At 45.0% G+C, this 19727-nt stretch overlaps 1 protein-coding gene across 6 annotated transcripts in view; it reads left to right on the forward strand.

Annotated features, from left to right (window-relative positions):
• Nucleotides 1–19727, forward strand: part of col14a1a (collagen, type XIV, alpha 1a) — a 222218-nt gene that overhangs the window by 126558 nt on the left and 75933 nt on the right. For all 6 annotated transcript variants that reach the window (XM_048528630.2, XM_059645936.1, XM_059645937.1 and 3 more), the window contains 2 exons: nucleotides 1543–1659; nucleotides 7308–7454. In XM_048528630.2, coding sequence (XP_048384587.1) covers nucleotides 1543–1659; nucleotides 7308–7454 — 264 coding nt within the window. The remainder of the gene's footprint in view (nucleotides 1–1542; nucleotides 1660–7307; nucleotides 7455–19727) is intronic.

The following is a 19727-nucleotide window of genomic DNA, read 5'->3' on the forward strand; positions in this document are numbered from 1 at the left end:
AGTGATACCAGTTGCGTGGCATCACTTCCTGCACTGGCTGAGGTTACCATAGAGACTGTCCTTCTCAATCTCTCCTCTTGTCTGAGGCATGGTAACCTTCAGGATAAATCACCACCAATTGCCTTTCTCTCAGGGAGGTGATGGCCTTGTGGTATTATCGCTAAATCATTAATCCAGAAACGCTGGTAATATTCTGGAGATCTGGGTTCAAACCCTACTGTGGCAGATAGTGAAATTTGAATCCAAAAAATATCTGGAATTAGGAGTCTAATGATGAACATGAAACCATTGTCAACTGTTGGGGGAAACAACCCTTGAACGACAGCAACCTGGCTGACACATAACTGACCCCAGGGCAAGTAGGGATGGTAATAAATGTTGGTGTAGCCAGTGATGCCCTAATGCCATGAGTTCCTGTAACTGTAACTGAGTCAAGAAATCAGCTGAAGAAAAGATTTGTTTTCCTTTCTAGCGGAATAAATGGCAGTCTTGACTAACATAAAACCACTGATATTGAGGGAAATCTCTGATTTTAGCATCAGTCAGCACAGAAGGAGGCTAATCATCTATCGAGTCTATGCAGACCCTATCCAATTAGTCTCACTTACCCCTGCTTTTCATGTATCAATGCAGTCCTCCTTTTGAAAGTCACCGTTGAATTTGCTCCCACCACCTTTTTAGCTGCTGTTGAAAATGTGATCACTTACTGTTTAACATTTCTGATTTGATTTTGTAATGATCAGCACAAGTTAACACAAAAAACTAAAATGTTGGCGCACTGCAGTGGCTTGTACCTGTTCCATGTTGCAGCTATGTCATCACCTAAATTTCCTGATGGCCACTGTAGCTCTGTGGGGTGCATGCTGTGGATCAGGAGGTTATGGGTTCAAGCTCCAATCCTTGGATGTGATCAAAATTCTCTGTTTTCCTTTATCTCCAGCACTGTAGTAAGGGAGTACTGCACTTTTGGAGGTGCTGTCCTTCAGATGAGATATTAAAACAAATCCCTTTGTATCTCTTCCATTGATGCAAAAGATTCTGCGGCACAATTCATAGTTTCCTGGTACTGAGTGATCCCTCAAGCAGTCATTACTAAAATGAAAATATCTGGCTATTGCTGTTTGTGGGAAATTCTTGTTCACAAATTGGCTACTATGTTCCCCTGTGTTACAACAGTGGCTAGACAGCGAAGTGCTTCGTTAGCTGTAAAGCACTTTGAGATGTCCTGGCGTGGTGGAAAGTGCTAAATAAATGCAGGATCTTTCTTTCTGAGTTAGTAGTAATTGCCGATGCTGGAGAATCTAAGATAACATGGTGTGAAGCTGGATGAACACAGCAGGCCAAGCAGCGTCAGAGGAGCAGGAAAGTTTGGCGATTCGGGCCGGGGCCCTTCTTCAGAAAAGACCCTGAAGAAGGGCCCTGACCCGAAACGTCAAACTTTTTTGCTCCTCTGATGCTGCTTGGCCTGCTTTCTTTCTGAAGTGTGTCTGCTGTCCCATGAAGTGTCCTGATGCTTCACACACTCTTTGTTGTCCCTTGCAGTGTACCTCGGTGTGACAAATCTCACCCCATATCAAGTCCGAATGACCAGCATGTGTGCACATTGGCAGCAGCATAGGCATGCAACGACTTACAGAATAGTCATTGAATCTCTACGAGGTAAGAACAAGAAGCAGACCTGCATGGATTATATGGCCATTAGGATGGATGTTGAAAACCTAAGGAAGTGTTGTTTCCACTTAGCATGGTGACTGTGGGAGGATGAGTAAAATAGTTGATATAACTTTAATAATTCAGACCAGAGATGTAGAGCAGTTTCAAAATATGGCATGGTCAAGAGTGTGTTCAAGGATTATAGTCAAGTCTGTGCCTTAATTTTGGGGATTCCTTGATCATTTTTCTACCGAATGGATTTGGTAAGCCATTTCTTCCATCATTGGATCAGACAGCACAGAAAGAAGCCAATTACTCCCCACTTATGTGGACAATGGCAGCTTCAACATCAGTTTGTTACTGCTGAGGGTGGAGCAGTGTGCTTGATCAGCACCCCATCCACCACTTAAACTTTCACTCCCTCCACCATAAGCGCATAGAAGCTGCTGTGTGTATCATCTGCAAGATGTACTGTAACAAATGGTGCCAAGTGCCAAACAACTCCCCCCAAACCTGCAATTTCTTCCACTTAGAAGAACAAGAAAAGCAGATGCATGGGGAAAAAAAAAATCAATATTTGCAGGTTGTCCACATCCCTGCTCCCAAGACCCTGGAACTACATTGGCTGTTCCTTCATGATTGCTGAATTGAAATCCGGCAATTCTGTTCTGAACAGCACAGTCGGCTGTATTTTCACAACAGGGATGGCAGCAGTTCAGTGAGTTATCTCCCCCATCACTGTTTTAAGGGCAATGAGGCACGGGCAGTATATGCTGACCTAGCCAGTCATGCGTATATCCCAAGGATGAAAAACAAAAAATTTCACCATGCCTCTTTGAAGGAGCAATTCACTTACACCCTCCAACTGTTTCCTTTTCAAGTATAAACCAGTTCCCTTGTGATTGGATACAGATGAAGAAGTACGATGAAGTTGGCAAAATCTTAAACAGGGGCCATATTCAGTATTTGGCTGCTCTAAATGTCAGTAGTAACTTTGAGTTTAACTATGTTTGAATAAGTGTTTAGCATGATTGTGTTTTCGTTGAAACATGTCAGAGCCAATTTTCTATGCACAGCTACCATCTATTTGCACTTTATTGTGAGTTTGAAGGTAAAGTCATTGCTTAGGTTTGAATAGAATCCAGATGCCCAGAAAGCTGACACAGCAGTTTATAAAGGTAGAGGAATTCAAATTCTGCTCACTGTCTATGAATGGGTTCAATTCAGGCCTCTCATACCTTTTCATATCAGTGGGACTTACTTATATTTAACTTTGGATTTTAATTACTTGGCACAAGAAAACTGTGTTTTAACAAAGTAACAATGCGTATTCTGCCAACAAGCAACTGTTTAAATTAGTTAGCACTGAAATCTGTTCAATTCTTCCTGCTAATAATGCTAACAGGAATGAAGTTATAAAAAAAAAGCAAAATAAAAACCCCCACAGTGAATGTTTATGCAGCCCTTGATTATTACTCTCTATTAACCTGATGTTCGAGGAAGTAGTTGATTTTTTTGCTGGGGTGTAGCTGAGTTATCTATGGCTACATTGCCCATTTTCAAACATTAGTGGTGGGTTTATGATTTCAGCTTTCAACAGTGAAGAAATCATTGAGCAAGAGACAGCTCCATTATATAATAATAGTCTAACAGACATTGTGCCTTTCAGTTAAATCCAACTTAACCTACCTACTGCAGACTTGTTACACTTCAGAATTCTTCTGTTTATGGTTTACACATGTTCTGTAGAGTACTTCAGAGCAAACGCTGGGGGGAGGTTGGTGGTGGAAAGAACTGCATTTCTCTTTGCCAAAGAAACGTCTCACAATAACTTAAGGATAGCAAAAAATGCAGTTGCTGGAGTCAGTGATAACACAGTGTAGTGCTGGAGGAACACAGCAGGTCAGGCAGCATCAGAGGAACAGGAAAGGTAACTTTTGGATCGGGACCCTTCTTCAGAAATGGGGAGGGGGAGAGGAGCTCTGAAATAAATAGAGGAGGTTTGGGATGGGGAAAGGAGCTGGGATATAGGTGAGTGCAGGAAGGGAGTGGTAGGGATTGGTCAGTAGGATGGGGGGCCGATAGGTGGGATAGATAGAAGATGGACAGGTTTTGACAGGTCAAGGAGGCGGGGATGAGAGGGAGGGTTGGGATGAGGATGAGGAGATTTTAAAACTGGTGAATTCTATGTTAAGGCCTTTGGGCTGTTGGGGACCGAGGCAGAATATGAGGTGTTGCTCCTACAGTTTGTGGGTGGTGTCATTGTGACACTGGAGGAGGCCCAGGATGAACATGTCACCCAGGGAGTGGAAGTGGGAGTGGGAGGGAGAGTTAAAATGGTTGGCGATCGGATGGTATTCTACAAAACAGTCTCTGAGTTTAGGCTTGGTCACACTGATGTAGAGGAGGCCACATCGGGAGGAGTGGACACAGTAGGCCAAGTTGACGGATGTACAGGTCGGACATGAAAGGTTTGCTTTGGGCCTTGGCTGGAGGTGAGGGAAGAGCTGCGGGGGTTGGTATAACACTTCCTGCGGTTGCAGGGAAAGGTGCCGGGGTTGCTACTGTTAGTGGGGAATGTGGAGTAAACAAGGGAGCCATGGAGAGAGCAATCCCTATGAAAGGCAGTGAGAGATGGGAGGGAAATATTTCTTTGGTTGTGAAGTCGGATTGCAGGTGGAAGAAGTGGCGGAGAATGATATGCTAGATGCAGAGATTGGTGGGGTGATATGTGAGGACCAAGAGGAGTCTGTCTTTATTTTTTTGGGCGTAGGGGGTGTGTGGGCAGAAGTGCGGGAAATGGAAGAGATGTGGTTGAGGGCATTTTCGGTCAGTGGAGGAGGGAAGTTACGGTTCTTAAAATAGGAAGACATCTGGGATGTGCAGGAGTGGAATGCTCCATCTTGGGAGCAGACGCTGTGGAGGTGGAGGAATAGGGAATAAGGGATCGCATTCTTGTAAGAGAGTGGGTGAGAGGAGGTGTAGTCCAGGTAGCTGTGGGAGTCAGTGAGCTCAAAATAGATATCAATTTTGAGGTGGTTACTAGAGATGGAGACGGAGAGGTCCAGGAAGGAGAGGGAGGTATCGGAGATGGTCCAGGTGAATTTGAGGTTGGGGTGAAAGCTGTTAGTAAAGTTGATGAACTGTTCAAGCTCCTTGAGGGAGCACAAGGCAGTGCTGATACAGTCATCGATGTAATGGAGGAAGAGGTCAAGGATAGTACCAGGTTAACTGCGAAAAAAGGACTATTCCATTATCCTACGAAGAGACGGGCATAGATTGGGCCCATGTGGGTGCCCATGGCCACCCCCTTAGTCTGTAGGAAGTGGGAGGAGTTAAAGGAAAAGTTGTTCAGGGTAAGGACAAGTCCTGTCAAGCGGATGATGGTGTCGGTGTAGGGGACTGATTGGGCCTGCAGGAGAAGACCAAGTGTAGACCCAGAGACCGTTTTGTAGAGAGTCCACCCTCGGTACGTGACAAATGACAATACCTTTCGGTTGCCAACCATTTTCACTCCCCCTTCCACTCCCTGAGTGACATGTCCATCCTGGGCCTCCTCCAGGGTCACAATGACACCACCCTCAAACTGGAGGAGCAGAATCTCATTTTCCATCTCAGGAGCCTGCAGCCTGACGGCCTAGACATAGAATTCACAGTTTTAAAATCTCCCCAACCCCGGCCTCATTCCATGACCAACCCTCCCTGTCATCCCCACCTCCTTGAACTGACACAACCTGTCCTCCTTCTCTCCCACCTATCCGCCCCTCCCATCCCACTGACCAATTGCTATCACTCCCTAACTGCACTCACCTATCACCATCCCACCTACCTTCCCCAGCACCACTCCTCCTCTCTATTTATTTCTGAGCTCCCTTACCCCTCCCCATTTCTGAAGAAGGTCTCTGACCCAAAACATCAACCTTCCTACTTCTCTGATGCTGCCTGACCTGCTGTGCTCCTCCAGCTCCATGCTATGTTGTCTCTCACAATAATTTCCTTTTAACTTTCTTGGGTATAGGAGCAAAAAAAGGCTTTGGCAATGCTCCAAAAAGAGCTTCCACCAACAGAGCATTCTGTGGTAGCTGTATTTTGATTTGGAAGTGCCTGGAATGGTTAGAAGGCCGTATTTCAAATCACGAATTTCATTGAATCAAAACATGCGCAAATCAGACTTATTTGGTAGGAGATGATTCCCTGTTAAATCAAATCGGCAAGAAGGCCCTGAAGAGTGGGGGACTGCTGCTTATTAATTATTATTGGGTGAAGGCTATTATATTGTTATGTGAAGTAGTAGTTAGATCCTATTTGAAGCAACTGAGTTAAATTTTGGGCACCATGCTTCAGAAAGGAAATATTGGTCCTGGAGTGCTGTGGTGCAGGATCACTTGAATGATACTGGTTGCTAATTAGTTAAATTATGAGGATAGGTTATGGAGGCTAGGCTTGCATTCCCATGAGTATGAAAAATTAAGGGCTGAGCATTTTTACGTGTTTGTAAGCTTATTAAAGGATTTGATGGGACAGTTAAAAGAGAAGCAATTTCCTTTAGCATGGAAGATGGGGTGGTGTGGGGAATAAGTCCGGAACATGGTCAGAAACTTAAAAGTAGAACAGGACATTCAGGGTGATGTCAAGTTGCATCGTGAAAGTCTGGGGCTTCCTGATAGTTGAAGGGGGCAGGGTGTGTGCGGAATGGTTATGGGGGAGTGCGAATTTAAACTTTCAGAACTGAGATTTACAGATTTGATGGGGTTGGGGGGTTTAGGCTATCGGAACAAAATCAGTCAATGAAGCCAATGCACAGATCAGTCTTGACCTCGTTGGATGGTGGAACAAGTTCAATGGGCTGAAAGATTCCTGTTCCTGGATTCCTGTCTCAAACATTGCAACATTTCTTTTAACATTTGTTACTACCTGCATTTGTTGTTTAACCACTTCAACATACAAGTTGTACACTCCAAAATTCCACAACTTCCAGTGACTATTACCGTTAACTAATACATAACATTACACACAGTATACATTAAAGGATCTGAGTCTTATACTAAGATACTTAATAACTAAGACAAAGGAGCACAAAAGACCATTTGAGTCTGCTCCACCAAACAATGAGAGCATGGCTGATCTGATAGCCCTCAACTCCACATTTCTGCCTTTTCCCTGTGACCCTTGGTTTCATTGCTGATTAAAACTCTTATCTATCTCAGTCTGCTGTAGACTTAACACCCTAGCCTCAGCAACCTCTCATTATGGTCGCCAAAAAAATTCTGGGAAAATGTAAGAAATTTCTGATTTGGCAAAGAATAAATTCCATCTGCCTTTCTGAGTCCAGACTTCTATTCCTTCTACTGTAATTCACACTGCTGAGGCCAACAACTGTAACTGTTAGGTTGAGATTTCACAGGGGTGCGTGTATGCACTTTATGAACCACCATTCATGAGATGTCTCAACAAATTTGAACTCCTTCAGTAATCTCTCTTTCACCCCGGAGAATGCTGTCTGTGAGAACATTAATGAGTTCAAACAAGTAGTCAATTGTACATTGAGTTTCTACGGATGTGTGCAGCTGCATGGAGCTTTTCCCTCACTGTGTCTACATTGGAATGACCGATCGCATCCCAATTAATCAGTTATGTCTTTTGGGGAATTTCAGATGGAAGGAAGGAAGAAGTGATTGTTGATGGAGGCACATCCCGCCACTGTTTCTACAATCTCATTCCAAACACAAAATACAAAATTAGTGTCTATTCACAGCTGCAAGAGATAGAAGGACCAGCTGTGAGTCTGCTAGAGGCTACAGGTATGTAACTGCTAAACTTAATTGTGTTCATTGTTTGCCCCACATTCATTTTGTGTTAATTTAAGATACCTCACACCCTTTTACACACTCTACAGAGCAGCATTCAGCAATAGAGTTATTGAAGGTGCAAGACTTACATACCCCATCACTGTGTCTTAGTGTTATTTTGATTGTAATTTGTTCTTTGACAAGTAGCTGACGGGGCAGGGTTGTGGTTGCCAGAGAGTGTAATCACACCTCCAAATTTGTTACAGCACAGGAGGAGGCCATTCAACCCATTGTCCTACACTGGCTCTGAAAATGAGCAGCACATCTAGTTCCATACTACTGCCTTTTCCCTCATTCATGAAATTCTTGCTTTTCAGGTAATTATCAACTTCCCTGTTGACTGTATTAATTGAACCTGCCCTAACCACACCCTCAGATATTGCCTTCCTTGCGCTGTGGGAAAATGTTTCTCTCATTCTTGATGCTTCCTCCAGTGTGAAGAGTTTCCCTCTATCTATTTTTACCCAGACACCTCATGATTTTGAATACCTCTATCAAATCTGCTATCAATTTTCTTTATTCCAAAGAAACAGTCCCAACTTCCCCAAACTGTCTATATGGCTGAATTTCTACATCCCTGGAACTGGTCTTATGATTCTTTGTTCAACCCTCTCTGATGTACACATATTTTTCCCAAAGTGTTTCCTAAACCCAGAACTGTATGCTATATTCTAAGTGAGCTGAACCAGTGTATGATTTATGATTAGATTCCCTACTGTGTGGAAACAGGCCCTTTGGCCCAACAAGTCCACACTGCCCCTTGAAGCATCCCACCCAGACCCATTCCCATCCCCCTATAACCCACACATCCCTGAATACTACGGGCAATTTAGCATGGCCAATCCACCTAGCCTGCACATCTTTGGACTGTGGGAGGAAACCGGAGCACCCAGAGGAAACCCACGCAGACATGGGGAGAATGTGCAAACTCCACACAGACAGTTACCCGAGGCTGGAATTGAACCCGGGTCCCTGGCACTGTGAGGCTGCAGTGCTAACCACTAAGCCACCATGCCACCAAGAAATAGGCTGCCCCGGGACTTGAACTCAGACCCCAGCGGTCACAAACCTGCGTGCTCACCATTACGCCATGGCAACCACAGCGTACAAGTTAAACGTGAGCACATTGCTCTTGCACATTATGCCTTTGTTAATAAATGATTTATTAACCGTACTGTCAGCTTGTCATTCTTCTTTCAATGATTTATGCAGACATATGCTGACGTCTTGCTGCTCCGAATCCACTTGTACACTTTGTTTGCTTTATTTTCTAATGCAGCTCCATGCTTTTTCTGTTAAACCCAGTCACTTCACACAACTCTGCATTGACTTCCATCTACTGCCTATCTATCTGTTCAACCAGCTTACCTGTGTCCATATGAAATACTACACTGTCTTCCTCACAGCTCACAATGCTTCCAGGTTTCATATCATCTACAGGTTTTGAAATTGTGATTCTTTCAAAGACAATGATAGTAAATGTTGGATCGCTAACACTACAGTCAATGGCTTTCGCACACAATTGAAAGTGGACACAGAGGTTGGAGTCATTTTTCTGTCAGATGACCTTAAATCTTATGCAACTGTTTAATTTTGTTCACTGTTTGTCCAACATTCATATTATGTTTAATATAAGATACCTCACACTCTCTTACCGATGCCTCATGGCAACAGCATTCAGTAATAAAATTATTGCGCATGTGAAACTTGCATAGCATCATGTGAAACACATCTACTGTGTCTTAGTATCAGAGATAATGGGAACTGCAGATGCTGGAGAATTCCAAGATAATACAATGTGAGGCTTGGCCTGCTGTGTTCATCCAGCCTCACATTGTATTACTGTGTCTTAGTGTCGTTTTGGTTGAAATTTGTACTCTGACTAATAGCCATGTAAGATTACCCTGCAGCCTTGATCTGTCACACTTCAGGGCCCAAGAGGAACAGCCTGAAAGTGAAAGGTCAGCATCAGGCAACATTAAGACACAAAGACAAATTGTTGAAACACTATATTAGAACAACCTATCAATCCACCACTAAGTGAGAGAGTCTGCACAGATCCCAACGTCATTCTTGAAGTGAAAGCAGTCACGCAACAAGGATCAATTTCCAAAACTCTTTAGAGACCTGGGGAAATTGACACTGTCTATTCCATCACTCTGAAAGTAAATCCAGACCCATTCCCTTGCTCAGGCCAGAGAAGGTCCGATACCCACTTTAAGCAACAATACAAGTCACGGTCCAATAGGGAGTTACTTCAAGAATCTCACAGCTAACCACATGGTGCCTTTATGGTGCCAATCCCAAATCAAATGAATCCAAGACAATTTTTGTTAACTTAACACATTTGAACAGAGCAGTAAAATGAGAGTATGATCCAATAACATCTGTCAACGAGAGCTGAGCTAAACTTTCAAACAAGTTAATAAAGTGTGAAGCTGGATGAACACAGCAGGCCAAGCAGAATCTCAGGAGCACAAAAGCTGACGTTTTGGGCCTAGACCCTTCATCAGAGAGGGGGATGGGGTGAGGGTTCTGGAATAAATAGGGAGAGAGGGGGAGGCGGACCGAAGATGGAGAGAAAAGAAGATAGGTGGGGAGGTTGGGAAGGGATAGGTCAGTCCAGGGAAGACGGACACATCAAGGAGGTGGGATGAAGTTAGTAGGTAGGAAATGTGATGCAGTGGGGGGAGGGGAAGAACTGGGCTGGTTTTGGGATGCAGTGGGGGGAGGGGAGATTTTAAACTTGTGAAATCCACATTGATACCATTGGGCTGCAGAGTTCCCAAGCGGAATATGAGTTGCTGTTCCTGCAACCTTCGGGTGGCATCATTGTGGCACTGCAGGAGGCCCATGATGGACATGTCATCTAAAGAATGGGAGGGGGAGTTGAAATGGTTCATGACTGGGAGGTGCAGTTGTTTATTGGAAACCGAGCGGAGGTGTTCTGCAAAGCGGTCCCCAAGCCTCCGCTTGGTTTCCCCAATATAGAGGAAGCCACACCGGGTACAATGGATACAGTATACCACATTGGCAGATGTGCAGGTGAACCTCTGCTTAATATGGAAAGTCATCTTGGGGCCTGGGATAGGGGTGAGGAGGGAGGTGTGGGGGCAAGTGTGGCATTTCCTGCGGTTGCAGGGGAAGGTGCCAGGTGTGGTGGGGTTGGAGGGCAGTGTGGAGCGAACAAGGGAGTCACGGAGAGAGTGGTCTCTCTGGAAAGCAGACAAGGGTGGGGATGGAAAAATGTCTTGGGTGGTGGTGTCGGATTGTAGACAGCGGAAGTGTCGGAGGATGATGCGTTGTATACGGAGGTTGGTGGAGTGGTGTGTGAGGACGAGGGGGATCATCTTGGGGCGGTTGTGGCGGGGGCGGGGTGTGAGGGATGTGTTGCGGGAAATGTGGGAGACACGGTCAAGGGCGTTCTCGACCACTGTAGGGGGAAAGTTGCGGTCCTTGAAGAACTTGGACATCTGGGATGTGCGGAAGTGGAATGTCTCATCATGGGAGCAGATGTGGCGGAGGCGGAGGAATTGGGAATAGGGGATGGAATTTTTGCAGGAGGGTGGGTGGGAGGAGGTGTATTCCAGGTAGCTGCGGGAGTCGGTGGACTTGAAATGGACATCAGTTACAAGCTGGTTGCCTGAGATGGAGACAGAGAGGTCCAGGAAGGTGAGGGATGTGCTGGATATGGCCCGGGTGAACTGAAGATTGGGGTGGAAGGTGTTGGTGAAGTGGATGAACTGTTCGAGCTCCTCTGGGGAGCAAGAGTCGGCGCCGATACAGTCATCAATGTAACCGAGGAAGAGGTGGGGTTTGGGGCCTGTGTAGGTGCGGAAGCGGGACTGTTCCACGTAACCTACAAAGAGGCAGGCATAGCTGGGGCCCATGCAGGTGCCCATGGCCACCCCCTTTGTCTGTAGGAAGTGGGAGGAATCGAAAGAGAAGTTGTTGAGGGTGAGGACGGGTTCGGCTAGGCGGATGAGGGTGTCGGTGGAGGGGGACTGGTCGGACCTGCGGGACAGGAAGAAGCGGAGGGCCTTGAGGCCATCCGCATGCAGAATACAGGTATATAGGGACTGGACGTCCATGGTGAAAATGAGGTGTGGGGGGCCAGGGAATTGGAAGTTCTGGAGGAGGTGGAGGGCGTGGGTGGTGTCACGGACATAGGTAGGGAGTTCCTGGACCAAAGGGGAGAAAATGGAGTCCAGATAGTTGGAGATGAGTTCGGTGGGGCAGGAGCAGGCTGAGACAATGGGTCGACCAGGGCAGGCAGGTTTGTGGATTTTGGGAAGGAGATAGAAACAGGCCGTGCGGGGTTGGGGAATAATAAGGTTGGAGGCTGTGAGTGGGAGGTCCCCTGAGGTGATGAGGTCATGAATGGTGTTGGAGATGATGGTTTGGTGCTCGGGGGTGGGGTCATGATCAAGGGGGCGGTAGGAGGAGGTGTCGGAGAGTTGGCGTTTGGCCTCGGCTATGTAGAGGTCAGTGCGCCATAATACCACTGCGCCACCCTTGTCTGCGGGTTTGATGGTGAGGTTGGGGTTGGAGCGGAGGGCTGGGGGTGGTGTCCAGGAGGAGGACTTGTGTTGATGAAGGGGTCGAGGGAGGATAGGAGGCCTGGGGGTGGTGTCCAGGAGGAGGACTTGTGTTGGAAGCGGGAGAAGGGGTCAGTGGAGGGAGTGTTAGGTTCCCGGTTGAAGAAGTAAGCGTGGAGGTGAAGGCGGCGGAAAAACTGCTCTATGTCCAAACGTGACTGGTATTCGTTGATGTGTGGGTGGAGGGGGACAAAGGTGAGCCCCTTGCTTAGGACTGACCGTTCGTCCTCAGTCAGTGGGAGGTCTGGGGGGATGGTGAAGATTCGGCAGGGCTCAGTGTGGCTGTCTCCTCTGGGGTTGCTGGCTGTGGAGGTTGTGGGCGGAGCAATGAGGTTGTCGGCCGTGGGCGGGGTTCCGTCAGTGTCAAACAAGTTACCAAGCTGGATTTGAACAGCAGTGTTTGGTAATTACCCTAATTGGAGTCCAAGTTGTAAATCATCTTTGTAAAACCTCTTTAATGTTATCTTTTTAATTGCATGTCCTTTGGAATTACCTGAGATTTTCCAATAGACCGTGTTTGACATACCAGAAGGAATGGAAGGCATTGTACGCCATGTACATGACATTCTAATTCATTTTCCTCCATGAAGCACAATGTTGCAACAAGGTGCAGACAGTCTCAGCAAAGTAATGAGATGTTGATACTAAGAGATGAGTTCTGAGTTCCAAAGCCCTATGACAAAATTGCTAGACCATGTTGTCCAGGCAACAGGTATCATGACAAACCTGCAGAGGACAGAAGCCAACAGGAAAAATTCACCACAAACAAAAAACATCAAAGAACAGTATATGGGAATGGTAAATGGAAACATCCTTAAGCCATTTAGCACAAATACATGGACCTTAAGACAAATTCTGCCCAGGGATCAGGCATTGGACATATTGAGCCTTCAAAGACAATGCAAATCCTGGACAAAACTGTCTTTGACAGTGGGCCACAATGCACTTAATTCATTTGGAAGATCTGTTGAATAAGTGATTGGCTGTCGTCTCTTGCACTCAGTCTTGCCGTGGAGGAAATTGCACCCACCTAGAGCTGTGGAAAGCCTAGGACAAAGTTAAATGGAGTGGCAAGGTGTTTCACAATGTTTCTAACCTTTTGTGATCTCGTGTGGATTTGCCCCTGTTATATATTGGCTGAAGTACCCTCAAATCAATGGTGAAGCTGAGAGAGGAGCAAGTACCATGAAAATATTATAATGAAAATCTTAAGAAAGGAGATCTTCATTTAGCCCTACTCGACTATCACTCTCAGCATCACCATTAGAGGATGGCTTTACCCAAAGCCAGATTTGGGTGGGCAGAAGTCTGCCAACTCAACTTGCCTCTCTTTCCCTGACACTAAAGCTGAATATCATGGCGTGGCACCATGAACAAGCAAGACAGCAAGAAGAATGTTACAGGGTAGCCCAAGCTCACACCGTTGTCAACCAGGGACTCTGGGTTTCTGATCTTCCCATGTCAGAAAGTGGAAGGCACAGTTTCCTGCAGAGCGAGAAGGTAGTGGTGGTTGTGAGCTATAACAGCTGAGATCTGGACGTCAAGTGCATTGTCAGAAGAAACAGGACTGCATTGATTTTGCTGAAAAAGAAGTTTACAGCCAGATGGGCTGAATACCCTGATCGTCAGGGGAAACTGTGATAACACAGCTACTAACTACAGGGCCTAGGGATAAAGGAATGGACAGATTGTCAAAGGTTTCAAAGGAAACTCTGTACACGTTTAAGAGACTGATATATCCTCCATCAGTCTTTCCGTATTAAGCACATAGACTTTGGAGGGTTGGGATAGTGAGAAAATGTAGAAAGATATGGAAATAGAAAATGGGATAAAGAGTTGGGGGAGACATGGAATGAAAGGTTAACTATATTGAATGAGGACTTTGAATTGAATCAGCTTTATTGTCACAGGTACTCAAATGAGTACAGTGAAAAGTTTGCAAGTCGCCATTTGGTACAGATTCTTCAGAGCGTATTTGTGGGAAAAAATATTAGAAAACTAAGGAAATAAGTAAAGTCCAACATTGCAGATTGTAGGAATAAATTAGAAAATAGAGAAATAGAAAGTTCGAATAACGGTCCTTCTAACCCGACCCACCTTGCCCCCCAGGCCGCACTGGGCCTTTACTCCAGACAGTGCTGGGCTTCACTTTGAGGCTTTTGAAACTAAAAATGACTCTGGAATTGCCTCAAGACCAGATGTCCACAATGAGGCCACACTGGGCTGGAAGACCACCATGGGCCACTGAGAGACCACCACGGTGAGATGGGAGGCTCCCACGCAGAGTGGGGAATCTGCCACATCAGGCTGTGAGGATACCTTGATGGATCTGCACTGATGCCAAGAGTCCGGGACTAGGAATCTGAGGCAGAGAGTCCAGGCCTGCGCTGATGTAGGGAGTCTGAGAATGAGAAAAAAGAGAGAAGAAGGAAAATAAAGTCAAAAAAGAAATAAAGAGAAAGAAATGGATGGAGTGGACGAGCCCTGGCTGAAGCATCCTACTGTGCCACCTCTGGTTACTCTGTGGCGGAGCTGAAAAAATTTATATAGGTATCTCTTACCCTAGTAAGAAATGGCTGAGTGTGTACATTAGAAGCTCTGTCATAATGACAGAAGGCCACCTAGAGCTGGGATCTGAGCTTGTAAAGTTCCAGAGCTAACCTCTCTCTTCTCAGTTTTGTGTCATGCTTACAGGTGGTAAAGGTTGTTGATAGTCAGTGACATGAGTGTTTGTTATCTTCAGGCAACAATGCGGACATGATCACACGGCACTAGGTGTGCAAGATCTACCCAGTAAGTGATTGGCATGGAGGAAGCTATTGCTGCTGTAGGAATTGTACCCGTTCAGACCCTCAGGAGAGGCCGGGGTAAATGTATGTGATGCAGTGGAGTGGTGCCCAGTATGTGGCAGCCAGAGCTATTACTGGGCACTTTCCGGCCGGTGTCCAGTCCCTCAATCAGATACTGATTGATTGAGAGACCCTCACCCCCCTGCAGGGTAGAATGCCCCATGAGTGACAGGCCCAGCTTGCATCATGCCAGCAGCAGTGGGGCGAAACTCTACATGGTCATCACTTGACCACTTAAGGTCCTCAACTGGCAGCAGAGCTAGAAGATTCATTCTGTTGGAACAAACACAGGAAATTCTGGAGACACTCAGCAAGGTTGGCCAGAGAGCAAAACAGAGTTAATGTCTTAGGTCTGACAGGATTCTTTTTCAGAATTCTGTTTCTCTCTCCACAGATGCTACCAGACCTGCTGAGTTTCTCCAGAATTCACTGTGTTGTTTCATATTTCCTGCACTGTAGCATTTTGCTTTAGTTCCAGTGGAGGAGGGGATGTGGCAGGGTTTGGATACACCATCACCTCATCAATTCCACTCCCACCTCCAAGCCTGCCATCAGTGACAGCAGAAATTTCTGCCCATTAGCTCACTTTCTCTATCCGTTGAGGCTGCCTGATCTGCTGACTGTTCTTATATACATATCATATTTAGCTTGAAGTTCAGTAATCCCTCCATGTTTGAAATGCTATCATTGTTTGAAAAGCACCCACAGACTTGCCCCACCCCCATCTGTGTCACCTCCTCTGGGTCCGCAACCCTCTGAGATCTTGATGTTTCTCTGATTGTGGTTGGCACAGTGGCTCAGTAGTTCACGCTGCTGCCTCACAGTGTCAGGGACCCAGGTTTGATTCCACCCTTGGGTAACTGTCTGCGTGGAGTTTCCACATTCTCCCTGTGTCTGTGTGGGATTCTTCTGGGAGTGTTGGTTTCCTCCCACAGTCCAAAGATGTGCGGGTTGTGTGGATTGGCCATGCTAAATTGCCCAAAGTGTCCAGAGATGTGCAGGTTAGGTGGATCAGCCGTGGGAAATGCAGGGTTTACAGGGATAGGGCAGTGGGCTGGTTCTGGGTGGGCTGCTTTTCACAGGGTCAGTGTGGACCTTTTGGGCTGAATTACCTGTTTCCACACTGTAGGGCTTCTGTGATTCTGTGGTCACATGTGCGTCACCAATTTTAATTTCTCTAAAATTGTGGGCTAAGATATTAGCTGTGTAGAGACCAGAGTCTGGAATTCCCTCCCTAAAACACTTCACTTCCCTTTCCATTTCAAGAAACATTGAAAAGAATATTTCCTTTTAACTCCTGATGTAGCTCAGTGTCACATTTTTAATGAGAACCATTCCTGTAGAGCACCTTGGGATTCTTTACTAAATTAAAGACACTATATAATTGAAAGTTGTTGCTGGCATGGAAGGTTTTCATTTTAAATATATTTTCAGCCTTCATACCTGCCATTCCTATACATAACGATCAACATCTGGTAGCTTTTAGCCGCTAATCCCAATAGTTCTGCATGATGATTATGTTGCTTTATTCAAGGAAATTAAACAAGGTTTTCTTGTTTGATGTGACCGAAAGAAAGCCTGGCCATTATGTTTCTCTGGCGTCTAAGAAATCTCATAAAATTAAAGCTTTCTGACCCAGTGATAGCTTAGATCAGAGGCTGGTTCTGTCAAGCATCAAGAAACCTATGGTCTGATCGCACTCAACAACACCCTCAACAACACCCTCTGGAAGTGGTTAGCAAATTCCGCTACTTCAGCTCCACCATGACAAGTGTCTGTCCCACGCAGCAGAACTCATCAACACACAAGAGAAGCAGTTACTGTGGTAGGTATCCACACAAAATAGATGTGGGATAACACCCAGCCGCTGGGTTCTGAGGCCAGTCTTCTCAGTGTCTTGCTGTATTGCCGTGAAATGTTGCCAACTTGCAGTCATGGAGAAAAGATGCTCCACACTGTCTGCGGGTTGCTCTGGCTGTATCCCGGCAGCGTGAGTCACGAATGCAGCAGTTCTGCAACAGACAGAGCTCCCAGGTTTGTTGGTAGTCATGAAATCGAAGCAGTTGTGTTGGTTCAGGCACATCCCCAGCAAAGGAGAGGATCATATAGACAGTGTGGTGGAATAGCCAGGATCAGCTGCCTGGTAGCACCAACCAAAGCTCCCCTTTAACATTGCTTGCGAGCAACCTTGTAATGATGCCACGGTGCTGCGCGGCACTGAGTATAAATACCATGGAGTAGGTGTTACTGGAATACACTGGAAGAAACTCACTTGAACATACTAGAATGTGACTGTCTGGAAGACACACCGAGTACATTGATGTGAGCATTTAAAAGATAGACTGGACATTACCTAACCTAACTATAGAATATTGTATATGTTTATCGTGTATAGTAGTTGGCATGAATTATGATAAATATAAGCCTGGAAAATTCTTGATGTTATCTTCTTGACTATTGTGTAAAGAATCCAAACTCTTAGTGTGGCATCAAACATGTGATAAAAGAGCGGGTCCAAACTAGGATAGACAACATACAGTTCAGGATTCACTGCCTAGATCTTCCACAGCACATAATTGTGGAAATGAGCTTTAAGAAAGCAAAGAGGGCAGTAAAATGCCCACTAGCAGTTAAGGGCATAAATCTGAATTGAGTATGTGATAGCAGAAGTTGATTACTGGACCCCTAAAGCAAGTTTATTCCCTGAAGAGAGGTTGTGGTGGGGAGAACGGGGAAACAAATTGTTTCACCTGTAAAACCTATTACAAATGAGGTGACCTCTTGAAGACAGTCTACCAAGCAACTAATCACATTGTTCATAACTCAGCATAAACGTTTATGCCTTACTCCTTCCTCAGAGAATTAATACCATCATGGAAAAGAAGAGCCAATTTAACTTCTCTGTATATTTCTGCAGTTACATCAATATGAAATCGAGGTGGAAGGCAGTAAAGAAACTGCAAACTTATCAACTTCACCTCGATTGTCTAATACCTCGTTATAGACTTTCCTTCCCTATCTCTTGACAAAGATGAATGAAGACAAATGATTTGGAGAACGCTGGGAGAAATAAGGAAAAATGTATTGCAAAGCCTATAAAAAGAAATAAACTAAATAAGTCATTTGAGAAGTGTTAGGTAATGCTTATGACCAGGGGAAGAAACTTGGGAATGGGCTGAAGTGTAAGGGGATTAGAACCCAGGAGCAACCTTTTGTTTGCCATGGAGCTGCACATCACTGTGTATAAATACTACAGAGTAGGCAGAGTTCAAGTACTCTGGATGAAACTTAATAGGAAACACTAGATTGTGACTCTCTGGAAATACACAGTGAGCACATCGACATAAACATTCAAAGATGATAGATCAGTTATTTCCTAATGTAACATTAATTCTGAGTCTTGTTTATGTATGTTATGTATACTAGTAGTTAGAATGAAAGCATAAATTTCCTGCTGATGGAAAAGGAATATGTAAATTCCCCTGTGATTATGTGGATCAGCCTCACACCTCACCACTGTGTCTGGTTTCATTAAATCCCAGGTGGTTTGATTCATTTCAAAGTCTTTGAGAAGTGATGACATAAAGGTGCATAAAGGAGATATTCGCCTTTCTATCACACTATTAAGGATGATGATAAGCTAATGAAGTACGTTTTGAAGTATAGGTGCTGTAGTAATGCGGAAAGTGCAATCTCCAATTTGCGCACAGCAAGCTCCCATAAACAGCTGTGAAATAAACTACCATCTGATCTTGCAGTTTATGATTTCAAACATGTAATGGACTTCAAATTGTCTGTTGTTAATTGCATCTCAAGTAATATCTAAAGAGGGGAGACTGCACCCGAAATGTTAACTCTGCTTTCTCTCCGCAAATGCCACCGTACCTGCTGAGTTTTCCCAGAAATTTCTGTTTTTCTTTCCGATTTCAAGCATCTACAGTTTTTTCTTGTCAAGTAATATCTCCTCAGGAGACAGTAACCATCTCAACTTCTTCAGTCTGTCATTATGACTCAAGATGCCTTAAAGCAGTGGTCGGTTTGCTTCTCAAAATTCCCTGATGGGGCTATTATGGTACAGCAACTAGAACTGTGTCTGTACTGTTTCGGACTTTGCTCTGTGAGTCAGATAGTCACAGTTGTAAATGCCCCACTCCAGACTATTGAATACAAAGTGTAGACCAACACTGCCAGTGTGGCACCGAGGGAGTTCCATTCTTTCTGAATGAGTGAAATGTTCAACTGAGGCCTGGTCATCCCTGTTGTGTGTATGTAAAAGATCCCATGACACTACTTTTAAGAAGATCGAACGAGTTCTTCAAATAAATACTGAGGCCTGGACAATATTTATCTCTTCACATCATAAAAAGAAATGAAGGATGACTTTGGGATCTTGCTATGTGTAAACTCGCAGCCATATTCCAACAGTGACTCCACTTCAAAGAAAATACTCCACTAATTGTAAAACACTTTGAATGTCCTGAGTACCACCAGAAATGCAAATTTTTGCACGATCAAATTCACACGTGTGAGCACAGGAAGTGGCACATTCACCATTTCCCTATTCTTGTTTCAAGTTTAATTTGCTGTCCTTAATTACTTGAACTGTATGTCCCTTCTTCCTTCATACACGCTTCAGTGTATCAGTGAACATTGATATGTAAACTGTGATGACCCCAGTGCTGAATCTTGTTTTCACCAGAGAGCTGTTGTCATGCCAACAGAGCTTAATTTACAATTGTCCATTCTTCTCTCTGCAATGCCCACTTTGATTTTTCAGT

This window comes from Stegostoma tigrinum, chromosome 5 (genome assembly GCF_030684315.1).
Source record: "Stegostoma tigrinum isolate sSteTig4 chromosome 5, sSteTig4.hap1, whole genome shotgun sequence".
Lineage (NCBI taxonomy): Eukaryota > Metazoa > Chordata > Chondrichthyes > Orectolobiformes > Stegostomatidae > Stegostoma > Stegostoma tigrinum.